Source organism: Acinonyx jubatus, chromosome B1, assembly GCF_027475565.1.
Source record: "Acinonyx jubatus isolate Ajub_Pintada_27869175 chromosome B1, VMU_Ajub_asm_v1.0, whole genome shotgun sequence".
Lineage (NCBI taxonomy): Eukaryota > Metazoa > Chordata > Mammalia > Carnivora > Felidae > Acinonyx > Acinonyx jubatus.
Window position 1 is genome coordinate 16,414,028 of NC_069382.1, and position 20,262 is coordinate 16,434,289.

A 20,262-nucleotide genomic window follows, 5' to 3' on the forward strand; every position below is an offset into this window, starting at 1 on the left:
GCTTAGTTTCGCTCTGGGTAGCAGATAAAACAAAATGGGAAGCTCTGTCTCGGTATTTGATCTCCAAAATGTGAATTATAGTACCAAGTATTTCATGAAGCTCTGGGGAAGAACAGTCATGTTAGTTTCTGCACCTAGTTATTAGTGCTTAGTGTTTTGCCTAGAACTTGGCAAAATTAAATGAAGCTGTTAATCAACTTCTTGCCCTGGAGAATTACTCAGAACTGCATATGTACTCCCTGGGTACATACCCATATTCAATGGGTAAAGCCTACCTTGCAAATAGGGGAAGTAGAGAAGTACAGTTCTGGCAAGTTGGCTCAGAAAAGCCGGACTTCCTCCCCCTGCCCCCCACTTCAAAACTGTCTGGCCTACCCCGTTCCTTGGAACGCCCGCCCGCCCCCTTATCAGCACAGCTGAGCCGCTTCTTACCAAGTAGACAGCTCCATGTCATGGTCAAGTGTCCGTCTACGCAGGAAGGGATTGTTTTATAGGTTTGTTTGTCACCAAGGTGAGATGCTGCATGGGACTAATTTGTTATGTTCTGGAGTCAGATTGCAACTGTCAGATCCAATTCAAAATGGAGTCATCCAGTCCGATCTTCTCGATATAGCTCTGCTCTTTAAGCCATGTTTCTTCTCACCTTTGTAGGGCCATGACACGACTGCAGCAGCAATAAACTGGTCCTTATATCTATTGGGTTCTTACCCAGAAGTCCAGAAACACGTGGACAGTGAACTGGAGGAAGTGTTTGGTATGTTTGGCCCCAACATTAGCGGCTCTGTGGGTCCCACGTCCGCCAAAACAGACGCCATTCATGCTCATTCAGGATGTGCTGTAGGACCTGTTGTAAAGTCAGTGTAATAAGCAGGAAGCCTCCCTTATGGGATCCCTTCCAGCACTGTCTCCTTTGCAAGGCCTCCCCTGTTCACTTACAGGCATTGGCCAACCACCTGGCGTGTGACTGCCCTAGGCTAGACACTGGGGGTGCATAGATAAACGCTACTGTCTCCAAGGACCTCACTGCTTACTAGATGAACCAGCTATTGTCCATAAAATATGGAGTCCTGGCTGTGCACTTGGGTGATAAGAAGAAGGTGATATTTGGGAGCAGTGGGGAGCAGGTGATGTTAGTGAGAGGGAATCCAGGAGAGCTGTTTCCCATAGGATTGCATATGGCCACAAATGAGGGGAAAGTTGGGTGAAGCGGAGAGGCCATCCTTTCTTTTTTTTTTTAATTTATTATTTTTTATTTTTTTTAATATGAAATTTATTGTCAAACTGGTTTCCATACAACACCCAGTGCTCACCCCAAAAGGAGCCCTCCTCAATACCCATCGCCCTCCCCCCCCTCCCACCCCCCCATCAACCCTCAGTTTGTTCTCAGTTTATAAGAGTCTCTTATGCTTTGGTTCCCTCCCTCTCTAACCTTTTTTTTTTCTTCCCCTCCCCCATGGACTTCTGTTAAGTTTCTCAGGATCCACATAAGAGTGAAAACATATGGTATCTCTCTTTCTCTGTAGGACTTATTTCACTTAGCATCACACTCTCCAGTTCCGAGGTCATTATTTCTATTACACAACCAGCAATCAACAGGTGAGGAGTCCTAGGCTGAGGTCAATAGGAATGTCACAGAGTCTCAGTCTTGCTCTTTTTTTCTCTCTGTTCTTTACCATCTTGGCTTTTGTGCCCTTGATTGTTGTTGGAGGTGTCGTGTGTATCTTCAAGACGAGAAGGAAGGGGAGGAGGGGATGAAGGATGTATTAGTTTCCTGTGCCTTCTGTAATACACTCTACAAGCTGGGTGGCTTAAAACAACAGAAATTTATTTTTTTCACAGTTCTGAACACCAGAAATCCAAGATCAGTATTGCTGAGCCGAAGTCAATGTGTCTGTGGGGTTGTACTCCTCCTGGAAGCTCTAGGAGAGAATCTGTTCCTTCCCACTTCTGGTGGCCACCAGCCTATCCCTTGGTTTATGGCCACATCACTCAAATCTCAGCTTCTATTTTCACACCCCCTTCTCTTCACTCTGTGTGTGTGTGTGTGTGTGTGTGTGTGTGTGTGTGTGTCTGTCTGTGTCTGTGTGTCTGTGTAATCTCTCTCATCCTCTCCTATAAAGACATTTGTGATGGCATTCGGAGCCCAGATGAATAATCCAGAATAATCTCCCTGTTTTTATATCATTAACTGAATCAGATCTATAAAGGTACCTTTTCCCCAAATAAGGTCATATTTACAGGTTCCAAGGATTAGCACCTGACATATATAGGAGCCATTACCAGCCGACCACACAGAGGCTATGCATTGTGCCATCAACTTTATCCTTTGTTGAATCACACATCACGTGGCTCCCATAGCTGGAAGGAGAAAATGAAAGATTGGGTCGACCGGCCAACAAAATGGTGTCTCTTCATAGAGAAGAGAAGTGGGGAAGGAAAAAACAGGAGAGGGAAGACATTCTAGAAAGAGGAGAACCAGATGGACAATGGCACAGAAATGGAAAAGTTTGGAGGACAGTAGTGAATCGTGAGGGGCAGCTAGAATTTAACACATGTGGTACAATGTATTGAGAGATGAGGTTGGACAAGTAGTTTTGAGTTCGGATTGTGTGAGGCCTAGACATCTCAAGAAGGAAGACTTTATTTTGTAGAATGGAGGCAATCTTAACTTTTTGGCTCTGTTTCTATCATCATTTTATTTATTTTTTTCTGTATTGATTTTAATTCTCTCATATTGCCTGTGGTGAGTAAACTTGGTTTTTCAGAAGCTCACAAGTGTTTTTGGAACACGTTCACATTTCGTAACCTCTACGATGTCCAGCTCGTTGCTGTTGTGCTTTTTGCTGTTGATCTCACGTGATTAAAGCATCATTATTAGTAGATGGCTTATTTGGCCACTTCTCATGTTTTCTACTGATTGTCCCTCACTTTTTCTTCTATCCCCAGTATTCTAAAATTTCATGAGCAACTCATCTTTGGGTATTGAGTTGCAGGTAGAAATTCCTCTTGTTACACATAAAATTAACCATTTATCGGTGTGTATTTAGTTTTATTGTAACAAAGCCACTTGTGCCCTGTTCATGTTTAAAGTCAAGCATCATCTTTTCCCTCCAGTGAAACAAAAAGAAAATTTAAAAATAAACAGGAACAAAATCACAATAGAGAATGTCAATCCCAAATACGGTCTTAACAGGCTCGCCGAGTCTCCCATGGAGCGGTAGGGCTCAAGGCACCAGGAGAGAATTTTATTTCTAAAGTGTCATGTTAAACTATAAAGATTTCCATTAAACATCACAATTAAACATGGCTGAAGGAGAAGCCATGTTGTCAAGATGCCCACTTCACCGACCCAAACATCTGAAACCCACCTTTCCCTGATCTAGAAATGCATTTTTTTTTTTAATTAAAACCAAGAGAAAGTAACCAGATACATTTTGGTAAATGCTAACTGTGTCCATAATCACATAGAGACACAAAGTAATCTCTGAGCCCAGTACTGAGGAAAAGGAGGAAAAAAGCTAGAATTCTGGGCACTCCCACGTGGGGCCCGGGCACCCACCAGCTTCCAGCAGAGCTAAGACAGCTGAAGGTTTTTCTTTTTTCCCCATGTGTTGTTTATATGAAGTTTTGGTTGAGACAGAAAAAGATAAGAATGAATTAAGAACAAAAAATGGTAGAGTTTCTCTTCCTACTGTATTATGCTCAAGGTATTGCCCCCCGCCCCCCATCCCAATAAGTTGAGAATCATTGTGTAAAGGAGGAGAAAGAGACTTCAAGAACAGCATGGCTGAGTACAAGGGGGCTGGAGAAAATTAAGACAGGAGATTGGAATCCATCATCCTCATTCTATTCTTCATTAGTGTGTTCTCCTCGTCCTCCACCACCACCACCACCACCCCCTTCTCCATCATCCATGGCAGGAACCAAGTAGTATTGCGATGGGTTTTACCAAACATCATCTTAGACGTCCCCTCCTAACTCATCTGTACCTCCATCAAGATGGCCAGTAAGCCAGAGAAAGAAGCTCCCTGGTTCCTCATGCTCCCTCTTCCTATGGCTTTATTTTGCATTTGACGTGAATGTTTTATCCAGTCCTTTCCGATTCCCATTTGATTTCAGTAGATTTTGAAGATGGATCACGCTCTCATCTAGATGAAATTCTTTGGAGAGAACTTTGTTTTTGAAGGAAGGGTTTTTATCAAAGTGAACATCTGTTCCATAACCTGATTTAATATCTTCCAAATCTGTCACTTCAACTCTGGTCAGATAATGCAATGCCTCTTTGTCTTCCTCTCCAAGGAATACAGATCTGTGGATGGCTGTTACCCCAACTGTTGTTACCCCAGAATTTGGAATCTTGGCAATCATTTCCAGCTTGCTTTGAAAACATGCTCAGTGGCGTTTGTTATATTTCTGTTCTACTTTCAAAATCTCTCCACTGGCTTGTTCCTTAAGTCCCATCTATACTGATTTCATTCCAGCTGCTCCTTGCTATTCTCATTCTTCCTTTGGTAAGTCCAGGGAGGTTGATGTCTCTTCTGGCCGGAAGGCAAGACCATCTTAGTTTCTTTGTTGGACACAGGAGCAAAAGGCGATTAGGGGCCATGCTGTGGGGAAAGTCCAAGAATCTGGCTCAAGAGAAGATGCACATCTGGAAGCTCTGAGAACTCAAAATTAACCATTTTAAAGTAGATGAGTTCATACATTCACAGTGTTGCACCACTTTTACTCTAATTCCAAAGCATGTTCAGCACCCCAAAAGGAAACCCTGTACCATCAATCAGCCACATCCCATTCCCTCTTCCTCCAACCCCTGTCTCTGTCAGCCTCTCTGTCTCTGTGGATATACCTGTTCTGAGCCCTTCCTATAAATTCAATCATTCGGTACGTGGCCTTTTGTGTCTTGTTTCTTTCACTTAACACATTGTCTAATTTTATTTTGATTATGTATAATATTAGAAATCCTACTTTGGCTGTAGGTATTTAACATCCGGTGCTTGGATTAATTCCTTGTTGATGTCCCGTTCCCCAAGCCCATATGGTTCTTTCATGGTCATCTCGTGTATTTACTTTGATCAGGGAAGTCTGATCGTCCTGCTACCGTAGAAGACCTGAAGAAACTTAGATACCTGGAATGTGTCATTAAGGAGAGCCTCCGCCTTTTTCCTTCTGTCCCCTTATTTGCCCGCAATCTTACTGAAGATTGTAAAGTTGGTAAGAACTCTATGATTAGAATAATAGGGAAGATGGAATTTTTTTTTTTAACATCTGTCTTGCTCCATTCTAATGGCATATTGTCTACTTCTTGACAGCGGGTTACAAAATTGTGAAAGGCGCTCAAGCAATCATCGTTCCCTATGCACTGCATAGAGATCCAAGATACTTCCCAAATCCTGAGGAATTCCAGCCGGAACGGTTCTTTCCCGAGAATTTGCAAGGACGCCACCCATTCGCATATGTGCCTTTCTCTGCTGGACCCAGAAACTGTATAGGTTTGTATCCATCAGAATTGGTTTGATCTTTCCAGCCCACGTGGTAGTGGGTTTCTCAGAATACTTTCTTTTTCTTTTTTAAATTTTTTAACGTTTATTTATTTTTGAGAGAGAGAACACACACGCAAGTGGGGGAGGGGCAGAGAGGGAGACACAGAATCCGAAGCAGGCTCCAGGCTCTGAGCTGTCAGCACAGAGTCCAACATGGGGCTCGAACCCACAAACTGCGAGATCGTGACCCGAGCTGAAGTCGGACGCTCAACCGACTGAGCCACCCAGGCGTCCCCTCACAATAATTTCTTTGAGATGTCATGTCTCCTAGGCTACGGTCTCTTAAAAATTGGTTTCTTTTTTCTTCCACTTCACTCTACATTATTGTCTCGAAAAAGATTGTCATAAAGTAGAATAGTTTGCTAGGGCCACCATAACAAAGTACTCCCAACTGGGTGGCTTCAACAACAGATACTCATTTTCTCATATTCTGGAGGCTGCAAGTCTGAAATTGAGATATCAACAAAGTTGGTTTCTTCAGAGATCATTCTAAACCTTGGCTTATAGATGGTCGTCTTCTCCCGTATCTTCCTGTATCTTCCCGGTCTTTCCTGTGTGTGTCGTATCCTGATCTCTTCTTTGTATGAAAACATTAGTCAGATTGGATTAGGGTCCATCCATATGAGCTCATTTTAAGTTAATTAGGCTCTGTAAATACTCTGTCTGCAAACACAGTCACATTCTGAGGTACAGGGTAGGGTAGGGCTTCAACATACAAATTTACCGGGACAGAATTCAGTTCATAACATACAGCACAATCAGTTTCATGGTAGTTTTAAAATACTGTAGATTTGGGGTCCATGTTGAATGTATTTTATATGGTAGAAAATGTATTTGTAGCAGTTTTATTTAACCTAATATCTACGTTTGTTGCTTTTAAGAATCGCATTTGGCAAAACAGAAGCAAAGAATGTTTACCATATGGCCAGCTGAAGTACTTAAACAAAATGGATGCACATCACCATGCATTATACACACTTTGGCTTTAGGATCTCTAGCATTTTATGAGGATGTAAATGCAGGTGTTAGTAAAATGAGGTCAGATTTAAATGGATGAATCTGAAGCCTATTTGGTGACTCTGTAGTAAATTAAATTAAAGGCCCAATAAGCCATCTACAGTAGTGATTCTCATGCTTCAATGACCCTAGAATTCATCTGGGATTACTGCTAAAATACAGATACGTGCCCCACCCCAGCTATTGGGCTGCACTGGGTAGGGGCGGGGAAGGGGGCTTAAGAATCTTCATTTTTAACCAAGACATCAAGTAACTCTGCTTCTCCTTATTGTGAAAATATAAAATTGCTTGCTTCCTCTAATAGGACCAGTGATTTCTCACCTTTGAGATCTATGTATATTTAAAGTAATGCCATTTTCATTAACTTGAAGGTCAAAAATTTGCCACAATGGAAGAAAAGGTCGTTCTCTCCTGCATCCTGAGACATTTTTGGGTAGAATCCAACCAGAAAAGAGAAGAACTTGGTCTGGCGGGAGAGCTGATTCTTCGTCCAACGAGTGGCATCTGGATCAAGCTGACAAGGAGAAACGGAGATGTGTCCTAACCATAGTCCTGGGCTGTGCCCTTGTCACGTGAACAGTCTTTCTTGAAGGGAACTGGATTTACGATTTCTAGATCTGGGTTCAATACTCTGAGTCCCTAGACCTATTTTTTTCTTGTCCCCACTTCTGTTGGGATCAAGCTCCCCAGACAGTTTTTATATTTGCATCACGACCATAGGTCTTAGCCCCGGTCTCGATCCCCAAAGTAGAGTTAACCAGTGACGACACCCAAGTAAACATATGATAGGTTTCTCAGCAGAGGGGCCCACAGGCCAATTCAATTCAATTGGCACACCGAAAGAATATAATTTAATTGAGATTCTAGAATTTTTTGAAGGTATTCTTACTGACTGGGGAACATGTATATGCATGTATACATATGCATTTAATTTGAAAAGGGTGGGTAATTAAGTACTTAGACCTAAGAAGCTCAAGTTTTAAAATTATATGAGTGACATCAAATATGAGAAGAAGAATTATTATGGCACTTTTCAGATTATATTGCCTGGACTTGATAATTTTTAAGTTGACTCATGAGTTCTGTTCCTGTTTCCCTTTTGACCAGGTGCCGATAGCCGTGACTTCATTATCCATAGCATCACAACTAGCCTTATATATCATACACAGTTGGGAAAGACTCCTCTGGGTAATTTCCAATCCCCCACAGTGCCTCAGAGGTTTGAGTAATGGCTTTTGGGGCTGGGAGGACCTGAGAACTTAACTAGTTATACTCCCTTTTATTCGAAGTGTCTGAAATCAGTGAGAAGGTAAGTTTCTGCCCAGAGTCACGCCGCTGGTGGGTGACAGGGCTGGAAACGGAGGTCTGTGCATCTCTCCATTCCCACTGTGATAAACTGTGCTGTGTTATGCTCTTACTTGATGGAACTCAGGTCTGTAGCTAGATGTGTCCTTAGAACACAGCTTTTTCTGCCTCCGATTTTGGGATATTTCTTCTAGAGCTCTTCCATCATTAAAGGGAAAGAGAAGCCACCCATCTGTATTTAGTAACTCAGGAATATCTCACTTAGTTTGGGGTTAGACTTCCAGTAAATTCAGTCCTCCGGACCATACCTACCCAGCTGATAACTGACATTCTCTGAGTTCTAATTCCGTAGGCAATATCTGTATCCCCTCAGTCAGTGCCTTTAAAAAGTGACTTTTAATGAACATAGTATCATTGTTGCTTCAGTTTTCCCAAGGCAATAGCAGATAGAAGCAACAGAGTAAGAGGATGGAATTTCTCTTCTTCAATGGCTGTCCCAGGGAGAGATTGCAAACCAAAGCCATTTGCAAGCGCTTCAGGCCGAGTCATTTAGGGCAGGGTCAGCAGCTCTACCCACTTTACTATCCCAGGGCACCCCAGTGCGGACAACCCAGTGGCTTAGTTGATGAGAAAAAGTCAAGGAAGTATATGATACAGTTGAAAAAGGTTCATAGCATATGCTTAACTTTGTTAGCTAGAAAGTGAATATATGTAGAAAATCTTATTTCCAGATGACTATGGATAATCAAAGTTTTATTCATGGAAATTAGTATTATTTCTCAATTGTATGCATTTAGATTGAAAACTTGCTTCTTTTTTTCTCTTCCTTCCTCTCTCTCTCTCTCTCTCTCTCTCTCTTTCAGTGGCCCTGCCCTGGATGTGAAATTGAAGCAAAACATTGCTTAATGTTACCTTTTGGCCTGAGATCTTCATGTAGCTCCAGAATAATTTGTTATTTGTGTTATAATTGAAAATTCTCGTAACCATGTTAGAGGGAGAATGGACTGTATATCAAAATGCAGATGCTGATTTTTTTTAAATAAGAGAATAATCAAGTATCTATGACCCTATTACTCGTCTAACTGCTGCTTGAAAGAGGTTATCTCAAGAAAAATAAATTACATTTTATTCATGGGTGCTATATTTTATTCTGAGAATTGATGTTATCTTGGAATATAGATAGCTTTAAAGGACACATTAGCGGGTGACTGATTTGTAATGAGTAATAAAGGAAATAGCACTTTTGAACTGGTATCATCACTGCTACGCAGACGTTCCAACAAAATGTTCCTTGTGCCCTCGTCATAGACTGATGCTGAGTTTTCCTGAGTCTGAAGAATTAACTGGACACGAAGTAGAGATCCCAGCACAGTTTGCTCGGCTGATAGCAGCAAGTGAAATCTCCTAGAGGGGCCTGGGAATCAGCAAAACCACAAGCATCATTGGAACCCAGCATTGCAGGCTGGAAACCTCTCCAGGTGACGGGCTAGTGAACTGATTGATGCTGTGTTCATTGTCACAGACAACAACAGAATGTCAGTTTCTGGACCAAACGACCTGTCTTACAACGGAAGAGGTGCTGCCTGTGCGGCACGCGCGCGCGCGCGCGCACACACACACACACACACACACACACACACACACACACTGTATCTAGAAGATCAAAACGTTTTGCTTTCCAGCATCTAAAGGGGTGCTGGTAGGAACATGACAAATTTTTGAGTCTGCCTAGAAACCTCCCTCCTTTTTTTAGGAACAGTACCCCCTTTATCTCTGAAACTGTCCCATGATCAATACCTCCCCCAATTTTCTTCTGTTTCTTGCCTTTTTGCTTCCCCAACATATCTACACGCTGTAAATATACAGTTCTAGTTGATGATGCCATGTTCTCAGGCAATCTCACCGTCTTAAGTGGACTGACCCAAGCAGGGTCCGCTCAGATTCTCCCCTTGGGAATCGGTGGAGGTTTCAGGTTGTGAGACTGGGGATCAGTTGGCAGTTGAAGCTCTGGGAAGAAGGTGCAGGGGAGAGAAGATGCACAGAAAAGAAACGGAGAGAATCCTGGAGGCTCTGAGTCCCACATTCCCGGGGATGGGCAAGTTCAGCTACACGCCTGCCCTGTGCACTGTTCAATTGTTCACCTGCACGCTGGAGCCCAGGCGCCAGGCTATTGCCATTTTGTTTAGGTTGCTCGTCTTTCATTTCTAACCCAAAGCCAGTTAGTGTTTGTGAGCTCAGCTGCAGGAAGGAGAAAGGTGCTCTATTCTTCGGACGTGATCTTCTAGTCCTCATCCTCTTTCCTTTGTGCTGTTCACTCCTTCTCCTCCAGGCTGGATAACCTCAGCCGATAACATATGTCTGCTAGTCATTGAAATGTGATAGAATTTTTAAAAATTAAGATTTAATTGACATTATATTAGTTGCAGGTGTATAACAGTGATTTGATATTTGTATGGGTACGAAGTGAAAAATGCAATAGCGTTTGAGGAAATGCAGAGTTCCCGTTGTTTCTAGATGGTAGGAAAATTAAAAGTCCCCTGCTTTATCTTAGAACAAATTGGGATTAGCCTAACACAAGGGTCTAGTTTCTTAGCCCCATCCTGATGTATTGCCCAGGCTAATTTGTCTTTTTTTTTTTCCTTGCTTTCATTAAACCAGATTCACCCCCATTTTCCTTCTGGCTAGCTGTATTCCAAATTCCAGGGATAAATCTCTCACCCGTGATTACTACAAAAGGACTGTGTATTCTCTCCTCTGCTTTTTGTCCAGAAATTCGCCAAATGGGTTATTTCTTTGGGCCTTTTGCACTAAATTCAGTCTTTAAACTAACTCCCAGCCTGTAGCTGTCCCTACTCCTGCTCTCGTGCTCCTAGGAGATAACTCCTTGGCACTTTCTTTTTCCTTCCCGTCACTTACTGTCTCCTCTTACCCAGCATTTTCTTGTTGTTGTAGTGGACAGTGGACGTGAACTCCTTCCTATCTTTCCTGGTATTAGTCAATGTAGGTCTCTTGGAAATAGAGGAGATCCTCAAACTCCTATATAAAAAACATAGGACAGCCTTTTCCTCAAAAGAAAAATCATTACTGTATTTAGACATTATTTATCTTATTTCTATCTAGAATGTTTTATTTTTAAATACTGTATATCATTTAAATCTATATGTTTTAGTTGAATAGTAAAGGGTGTGCTGGCACAGGAATCTTCTCCCAGGATGCAGGCCTAACTCCTTGATCCTATTGTTTGTACTCTTGGTCTCTTTTTTCGCTCAGGTCTGAAGTTTTATTCTTATGGACATAGAGTGAATTAAAACTTTTCGGGGCGCGTGGGTGGCTCAGTCGGTTGGGCATCCGACTTCGGCTCAGGTCATGATCTCACAGCTCGTGAGTTTGAGCCCCGTGTCGGGCTCTGTGCTGACAGCTCAGAGACCAGAGCCTGCTTCGGATTCTGTGTCTCCCTCTCTCTCTCTATCCTCCTCCGCTCATGCTCTGTCTCTCTCTGTCTCAAAACTAAATAAACATAAAAAAAAATTAAAACCTTTAGTCCGCTCAGGCACAACTAATTGTTTTTATGTGGCCACAGCTCCGCAAGCCTGTGACGGTGCTTCTGGGTTCACGGCCTTCTGTGAAGGCCTTCTGTGAACATAATTAATTGTTACTCGGTTGGTAACGCTCGACGTTGTATCTACTGTTGATCCGTTACCACCAGAAACAAAGTTGTTGATGAAAGCCGAGGGTGGCAGTGTCTCCTCCTGAGCAATTGGATGGAGCCTCAAGAGGACACCTGCTCCCCACAGGGGACATTCACAGGGTTAGAGCCAGTCTGCCTCTTAGTCCAATGATTGTCAGTGTTATCAGTGACCAGCAGCTCAACTTTGCTTACAAGAGTGACAGTGACTCTCGTACATGACTTAGATGGTCCACAACTGTGGGTAAAAGGACCACCCTGTCCTCAATTGTTTTTTTCTTTCTCTCTTTTCTTTCTTTTTTCTTTTTCTTTCTTTTTTCTTTCCTTCTCTTCCCTTCCTGCCCCCTCTCTTTCTTTTCCCTCCTTCCTTCCTCTCTCTCTTTCTCTTTCTCCCTTCCTCCCTTCCTTCCTCCCTCCCCTCCCCTCCTGTCACCTTCCCCTCCCCACCTTTCACCTCCTCTCCCCTTCCTTACCCTTCCTCCCTCCCCCCTTCTTTCCCTCCCTTCTTTCCTCTCTCTCCCACCTTCCTTCCCTCCCTCCCTTCCTTCTTTCCTTCCTTCTTTTAAAAACATTTAATTTCTTATTTATTCACCACTTCACTCTCTCCTTCAGTAATTGTCTGCCAAGAACTCCTCAGGGCTCCGGAGCTAGAGACCCAAGCCTAACAGCAAGGTAGGAGCTGGTGTGCCGCAGAAACACAACATGAAAATGAGCAAATGCGTAGCACGATGTCAGCTAGTGGTAGGTGCTAGGAAGAAAAAGAAGCATAGTAAAGACCCAGGACGGATAGAAGATCTCTTTTTAAATGAGATGCTGAAGGATGGCCTCTCCTGTTTGCTACTGCCCCCTTTCCTCTTCCATATCTCTTACAAAGAGCAGATTACTCTCCCCTTCCAGCTGAAGCCTCACCACAAGGGCAGTCACGGCAGTTCTGTTAAATTATTTATTTTGTAATTTATTCTGTTCCTATATCTTTTACTTACATATGTGTTTATAATAATGGTATTACATATGTAAAACATTATCTCACTGAAGTGCACCGGGAAGGACAGAGCCTAAAGTCGGGCCTTTCTCAGGGACACTTAATGCCACAGCGATGCGGACCGCAGAAATCTCTCAGGCGTCCAAGGTGCACCTCCCAAGACCTTTCTCAGCTCTCAGTGAACTGAGATTCTTACTGAGCTGCACGATGTAGCTTTTGTTCATCTGCCTCTTTCCTGGTCGGCCCTTCTCCTGGCCCCACAACATCTTCATGAGAAATTCAAGGCTTTTCTCTTTAAAAAAAAAAAGGGGGGGGGGACTTCTGGGTGGCTCAGTTAAGCTTCTGACTTTGCCTGGGTTTATGATCTCGGGGTCCGCGAGTTCCAGCCCTGCATCAGGGCTCTGTGCTGGCAGCTCAGAGCCTGGAGCCTGCTTCAGATTCTGTCTCTCTCTCCTGCTCTCTCCCTGCTTGTCCTCTGTCTCTCTCTCTCTCTCTCTCTCTTAAAAATAAACAAACACTAAAAAAAAATTAAAAAAAAAAAAAAAAAACCCAGGTTCTCTGAAAGCTCCCAGGGCAGATCACCACCCTGTCTCCAGCCCAGCCTCCCATCCAGCACCCTGTGCTCCACTAGGGACTCTCCTCCATTCCCCTCTCCCTAAAGTGTCCTGCTGCAAACCCCTCTCTCTCCAAGCCACTTTCACTTCAGATAAATAAACCTATATTAGTGTCCTTTTGCCATGTGACAACTGACTGCAATCTTAGCAGTTTAAAACAACCCTAATGTATCCTTCTGTGTTCTGTGGGTCAGTAGGTGGGCTTAGCTGGGTTCCCTGTTTCGTGTCTCACAATCCCCAAACCACGGTGTGGGTGTTGTGGGAAGAATCCTCTATCAAGGTCATTACACATTTGTTGGAAGTAGTAGAGGCCACTCTGGGGTCCTTGCCGCAGGCCCCATCGGTGTCAAAGCCAACGAAGTCCCTCTCGCCCTTGGTGTCTGCCTTCTCCTTAGGCTAACCACAGAAGCAAGCTCTGCTTTTAAAGAGCCTCCGTGATGGGATTAGGCCCCCACATCATCTCCGTTTTGACTAGCCCCAAATCAACTGTTCAGCGATCCTAATTACACCTGCAAAATCGCTTCTGTCACGCAACGCAACCTCATCGGGAACGGACAGGGTGTCTCCTCCTACATTCCGTCCCCGGGATTAGACTGGGAAATCTTGGGGGACATTTTAGAATTCGGCCTACCCCTGCCCCTCTTCGAGTTATTTCTCATTTGGTTCTTCCAAGAAGAAATTTTTGAGTTTTATTGCCTTGCTAGAGCATGACTTGCGTTTTGCTGTAAGAGATATTAAAATGGAACACCGAAGTCGACGCGAGTAGGTTAAAACCTGTAATCGCACCTTTTAGGGAGACATCCTCTGAGGGTTTCTGCTGTGCTTTGGAGGCAAAGGTGGATGTGTTCCACTCGTCGTTTTTCTGCTGAGGCTGGTAACAGGTGAGATCCCCTATTTAAATTCTTTTATACTGCACAGGGTAGAACATTCCTTTCTGTTGACGGCTGGTGTGCTAGTTAATGCCCCGAATCTACAAGGCAGCACAGCACGCATATTTGAAATATGCCACTTCGTTACAGCCAGGAAATATTTTACCGGCAACATTATGCTACATTTTTAATAAACACGGCTCTGCACTGCAGTAATATGCATAAAATATTTACATAAGGCTCAACTCCCTAAAAATCTAATTTACTAGCCAGAATGATGTACTGTAACTTGGAGGGTTGGAAGACAAAGGAGATTTAGTGGGCAAGTGATTATGGTCTTTAGGCAGTTTAAAAAGCACACAAAAAAGAATAAATTATTTTATGTAGATCGAGTAGGTAAATCCACGACTGAAGGATAGAGGTTGCAAAGAAGGTATATCTCCGTATACAAGGAGAATTTTTATTAAATATAAGAATAAAAATAGAACTCCCTGAGCAGGAGCAGACGTCTGGGAAAAGCAGTATGTTTTGTTTTTGTTTTTTTTTTCCCCAGATGAGGCATCCTGACAGGGAAGTCTAAACTCTGCCACGAGTGCTTTTTTTTTTTTTTTTTTAATTTTTTTCAACGTTTTTTATTTATTTTTGGGACAGAGAGAGACAGAGCATGAACGGGGGACGGGCAGAGAGAGAGGGAGACACAGAATCGGAAACAGGCTCCAGGCTCCGAGCCATCAGCCCAGAGCCCGACGCGGGGCTCGAACTCACGGACCGCGAGATAGTGACCTGAGCCGAAGTCGGACGCCCAACCGACTGCGCCACCCAGGCGCCCCTGCCACGAGTGCTTTATAGCAGGTTTCAGATTACTTTATCTGAAAAGGACCAGATAGTGAATCTTTTCCTGCTTGCAGACCGTGCTGTTTGACACAATTACTTAACTCTGTAGTTGTAGGGTAAAAGCAAGCATAGACAATACATGAATGAATGGGTGTGGCTGTGTTCCAATAAAACTTTATTCATAAAAACAGGCACTGGGGGGCGCCTGGGGGACGCCTGGAGGGCTCAGTCAGTTAAACGTCCATCTCATGATTCGTGAGTTCGAGCCCCACGTGGGGCTCTGTGCTGACAGCTCGGAGCCTGGAGCCTGCTTGGGATTCTGTGTCTCCCTTTCCTTCTGCCCCTCCCCCGCTCACGCTCTGTTTCTCTCTCTCTAAAATAAATAAACATTAAAAAAAACACAAAAAGCAAAACACAGGCACTGGGCCAGATTTGGTCTGTGAACCGTGGTTTGTCAGCTCCCGCTATATCTCGTTTCCTGAATTGGGTAGGAGAAGGACCTAATCATCTACCAATTCCCTTCCATACTCAAAACTTCAGTGTTACTACTTAACATGCTTCTTTGACTAGAGTTTGGAAAGGCGTAGATATCGTTTGCCAAAAGATCCTTCCAGAAGGAGCTATGCATCCCTTAGTCAGCTGTCATCCAGGTAACTGTGATGGAAAAAGTTCAGTTAGATGAGATTTAGGCTGCATGACTCCAGATAACTGGGGTTGTTGTGAACATTTCTGAAAATGGAAGTCTGTGCATGCATAGGGTGGCCCTAACATGAAATAGTTAACATATTAGATAGCTGAACACAGGAAATGGACGTTCATAGAATATGTTGACAGGACAAAAAGTTGGAACTGTTGGCCAAAAACCAAAGTCAATATTGGAGCCAAGCAAATACTGCCTGCAGTGTTCCATTAGGAGGCCTTGAACCACACCCATTTTTAAGTGGCGAGAGACATCCTCACCTCCAGAACCACGGAAGCAATTTCGCTTTCAGGTAGAGAATTTCTATTATTCTGATTGCTTCCAAATAATTTGTGTGTGTGTGTGTGTGTGTGTGTGTGTGTGTGTATTTTTTTAATTAAGCGTATAAGCATATTTCTACTTTGAGAAGAAGCTCTCGGTATATGTTGTAATTTCCAGCCTATTTAGTGAGTGTAGAAGAAACTCGATGTTCTTATACATGAAACCTTTTCGTCTCAGGCCATTTTAAAAGCAAAGAGAATATTGACAGCTTTAAAATTTAAATGAGTTTGATCATGTTGAGTGAGTGCTTTTCTTTACGTAGGGACTCTGGGCCGACATTATTGCCATTATTTACAATAATTTTCCTCTTGCTCCAATCAAGAGGTTTCTGTCTACCAACTCCCTTTCGGTAATTATCAGCCACATAGGTGGCAAGTGAAGGACAAACACAGCGGTAGTCTAGAGGTCTCAGTGGGAATCTTGTGCGAGGTCCCCGGCATTAAATATACAGAAAGCTCCTGTTCCCTGTTCTGGTCATTATGTGCTTAGATTTGCAAGGCAGACGTTGATAAGAAAATCTCTATCACCGTAAATTAGGCTTCATGTCAACTATGATCTGTAACCAGCAGGATTATGCCTGTGTTGCTTTCTCTTTTAGGATGATTTCATTCAGGCAAGCTGCTTACTTCACTTGCTTGTTTGCTACAGTTTCCTGTGGTGAGTGGATTATCTCTAAGACCTAAGGTTGTGTGTGGGAAAGGAGTAGTTAACAAGAATGCCAGCCCCAGAGAAAGCCACTGAACATACAGCTTCGGGAAGGAGGCAGACCCCAAAAGTCAGGACACAAATCCTTTTAATATTCAGAGGCAACTGCTACTTTTCAGACGCAATGCCTTAGACACATGGGCGCTGGGGAGCCCAGAAGTGAGAATATCTTTGGGCCTGTGTTAACAGAAACTTCTATTTGTAAATGGCTCTCTACAAAGCAGGTCTTAAACACTCAGCCCTCAATTTTTATTATTACCATATTCTACAAATCAGCTTGATCTAAATATTCAGGGTAGGCATTTTGTAGGGTCTGGGTCCGACCCAAGTCATGTCCTAAGTCCCCGGTGCGTATTTGTACTCTTTCAGGCCACTGGGGAACTACTTCAGAAATGAAAGTATTGGGTTTAAATTTAAATTAGTAAATCATCCATTTGAGTAGTTCTGGTTTCAGTGTTGGGTTTTGAACTTGTTTCCCTTTCTATCCATTCCATTAAATGTTCAAGGAATACAGATGATTCTGGACACTGTTTATCATTCATTGTTATAGAATGTCATTTTCTCTGAACCACCATTATGGGTAGATTTTGAGTCTATGTTCACTTAAAAAGACCACACCTCACTGATTATTTACTTACCCCCCAGATGTATGGCTAAGATATAAATACCTCTTGGGTAAGGGTTACATTTGTAAAGGAATATAATTTCTTCAGGAAGAAGCTGACCCCCCCCCCCTTCTAAATGGAAATCTGCCCCCATGTCTAATTGCTTTTACCATGATCATTACCATATACAAATCCACTGAATACTGAGGAGTAAGAAGCCAGAGATGCTATGGACTATGGCCACTTCAATTTTATCTTTTTGGCAAAAAAATTATTCTAGTAAAATTAGAGGTGCAGGTAAGCAGCAAACGAGAAAGTGCACATTGAAGTCCTACGTTACAGAAATGGTCACTGTTAAAAATCTTTTTTAGTCCTTGAGATATTTTTCTACACGTCTATTTACACCTTTAACGAAGATGTTATTAATTATAGATACTTTTTTATAACTCACCTTTCCATTTATAGCTATTTTTTTATATACATGACATTTTTTGCAGCCTAGTAATCTTCCTTACTCGTGGTATTTTTGTATGCACATGCTTATACACATTCAGTTATTTCTGTAGAACAACATTTTGGAAATAAGCAATGTTAGGTACGAGAGTGTGTGAATATTTTAGAAGGTTTTGTGATATACGTAATGGAATTATCTTTCACAAGGGTGACTCTCCAGTTAGCCGTCTCCACCAGCAGATAAGAGTAATCACATACCCCAATTAGGTCAACTCCAGTAGTGAACCATTGTTTTGTGACTGGACATATAGTCACCTTTCTGGAAACAGTATCCTAATTTGTTTCTGGGGAACTTCTGCCTCCAAGTTTGGGTCTATGAACTTGTGACCCAGGCAGGCCTGGACCAGTAAGTAGGTCTACACACCCTGCTAGCTACAGTGACCTGACGAGAGCCAAAGCCCTAGAGCAAGACCTTGGCTTACACTTCTAGAAATAAGAGTTTTCTTCTTATTATTTCCAATTGGACTTGAACCACTGGGGAATACAAAGGCCTGGGCTTCTGGCACCACCTTGTCACTATGTGGAGCTTGAGAGCGACAGCAAAGCCATGGAACAGAGCACATGTATGAAGGGGAATTGTATCTTGATGGGATCAGCCAAGTACGCTGTTCGGTTACTCCTGAAGCCAAATCCACCATGGACTCGGCTTCTGGACCAATACATTTAATTTATACTGAGTCCCATTGAACTAGGTTTTCCATCATTTGGAGCCAAAATCAGCACATCAACACTGGGAACTTAGACAATTAAATTTTTTTGCTAAGCTGGTGAGTAAAATGGCGTCTGTTGTTTTAACTTGCCTAAACTTTATGATCCTTACCATTTTTCATATACTATTTATGTTTCTTTTGTAAATTACCTTCTCATTTCCTTTGCCCAATTTTTATTTTTTTATTTTATTTTATTTTTTTCAACGTTTATTTATTTTTGGGACAGAGAGAGACAGAGCATGAACGGGGGAGGGGCAGAGAGAGAGGGAGACACAGAATCGGAAACAGGCTCCAGGCTCTGAGCCATCAGCCCAGAGCCTGACGCGGGGCTCGAACCCACAGACCGCGAGATCGTGACCTGGCCGAAGTCAGACGCTTAACCGACTGCGCCACCCAGGCACCCCTCCTTTGCCCAATTTTTAAACAATACGGTATTTTTCTTCTCATTGATGATGCGTTTTTTTTTTTTTTTTTTAACAAGACCGAATAACCCGCTGGAAGTCCATGGACACAGGGGACAGCGTGACATAGTTTATGTTATGGGATAACTTGCGTAACTGCTTTAAAACTCTAAAACACGATACAAACAAGCCTATCACCGTTATCATCATCATCATTACCAATTTTTGAGGATAAGCAAGAACACCTATTAGAACTTTCCCCCCAGTCTGCTCCAATGGTGGTCGGTTTCCAGTTGCACCTTCCCATCAGCCGAGTCACGTGGCCGAATGGGAACTCCCAGGCTGGCACAGGCCGTTGTTCGCATGCACGTTTGTGCGCTGCGAAGGGGGAGGATGGCCCCTTGATAACTGCGCATCAGCCACATGCACCAGTTGTCTGAAACACAGGTCACTTTGCAGGTAACACTGTCACCGGACTGGCCACTCAGTGTTTTGGGTGTCTCTGAAATCTGGGCCTGTACACTTGGCAACTTGTATTCCCATAAGCTTCCACCTGAAGAGATGTCTGCTTTTTCTAAATATAAAACTTGCCCAAGGGATAGTCATCTTAGCCACACCACCGAGAGGAAGAGAAGCGAGACGCGATCTTGCCGGGTTAGGTCATCGTAATAGAGCTCAGGGCCAGAATCCCCAGAGGGGTGGGATAGTGTAAGAGGGCATTTTAATCTTCAGTGCGTAATGAAACACATGTGTCTAAGCTGCCCATTCCCTGGAGGGCAGTACGAAAATAGATGTCCTGGAGGATGAACAAAGTTATCATTGGCGTATCTTGTGGTTAACGGACGATTGACTGGCAAGCAAGTGTGCTATCTAGCTGGAAAAGCTTATTAAGCTGACTTTAAAGTGAGCCTTTCATCAAAAATAAATAAACATTAAAAAAAGGTGGGGGGGAGGGGCGGGTGCGCCTGGGTGGCTCAGTCAGTTAAGCTTCCAACTTCAGCTCAGGTCACGATCTCCCCGTCCATGGGTTCGAGCCCCGCGTCGGGCTCTGTGTGGCAGCTCAGAGCCTGGAGCCTGCTTCGGATTCTGTGTCTCCCTCTCTCTCTCTACCCCTCCCCCCACTCTTGCTCTGCCTCTGTTCTCTCTTTCTCAAAAACAAACATTAAAAAAAAGAAAGTGGTTCTTTCAAGGTAAACCCAGATTCATGCATTAAAGGTTTACTTTTAATATATGAAACAGTAGAGCAGTAAAGGTATCCCTTGATATTCTCAAAACACGTGAGATGCGGGGTCCTTTAGAATGGCGACCAATTGCAGACAGCAAATAGTTCAGAATGGATTTTCAGGGTAGCATAGGCCTGCCTTTGCATTTGCTCATAGAAACCAAGCGAATAAATGTCTCCTCTGTACGAGCCGACGAAATACCCAATGACTTGTAGTTTGCTGACATTACACTGAG

At 43.2% G+C, this 20,262-nt stretch overlaps 2 protein-coding genes, 1 long non-coding RNA gene and 1 pseudogene across 7 annotated transcripts in view; 2 read left to right on the forward strand and 2 right to left on the reverse strand.

Annotated features, from left to right (window-relative positions):
• LOC106982209 (cytochrome P450 4V2) overlaps positions 1 to 8,997 on the forward strand; it is a 22,631-nt gene extending 13,634 nt beyond the window's left edge. The window contains exons 8-11 of the mRNA XM_027077184.2: positions 652 to 754; positions 5,080 to 5,214; positions 5,313 to 5,492; positions 6,932 to 8,997. Coding sequence (XP_026932985.1) covers positions 652 to 754; positions 5,080 to 5,214; positions 5,313 to 5,492; positions 6,932 to 7,104 — 591 coding nt within the window. The 3' untranslated portion in view covers positions 7,105 to 8,997. The remainder of the gene's footprint in view (positions 1 to 651; positions 755 to 5,079; positions 5,215 to 5,312; positions 5,493 to 6,931) is intronic.
• Positions 3,847 to 4,827, reverse strand: LOC106982223 (protein SET-like; annotated as a pseudogene).
• Positions 8,193 to 19,241, reverse strand: LOC128314333 (uncharacterized). The gene is made up of 2 exons (XR_008295853.1): positions 19,024 to 19,241; positions 8,193 to 9,279 (listed from the first exon to the last, which is right to left on the reverse strand). It is a non-coding gene; the product is annotated as an uncharacterized LOC128314333 (long non-coding RNA).
• KLKB1 (kallikrein B1) overlaps positions 8,832 to 20,262 on the forward strand; it is a 34,064-nt gene continuing 22,633 nt past the window's right edge. For 2 of the 5 annotated variants that reach the window (XM_053216319.1, XM_053216320.1), the window contains exons 1-3: positions 9,209 to 9,343; positions 13,940 to 14,027; positions 16,469 to 16,527. In XM_053216319.1, the coding sequence (XP_053072294.1) occupies positions 13,987 to 14,027; positions 16,469 to 16,527 (100 nt within the window). In that variant the 5' untranslated portion in view covers positions 9,209 to 9,343; positions 13,940 to 13,986. Of the gene's footprint in view, positions 8,964 to 9,173; positions 9,344 to 13,939; positions 14,028 to 15,739; positions 15,842 to 16,468; positions 16,528 to 20,262 lie in introns of those variants that run through there. The other 3 variants (XM_053216318.1, XM_015080383.3, XM_015080385.3) reach the window with 3 other exon arrangements.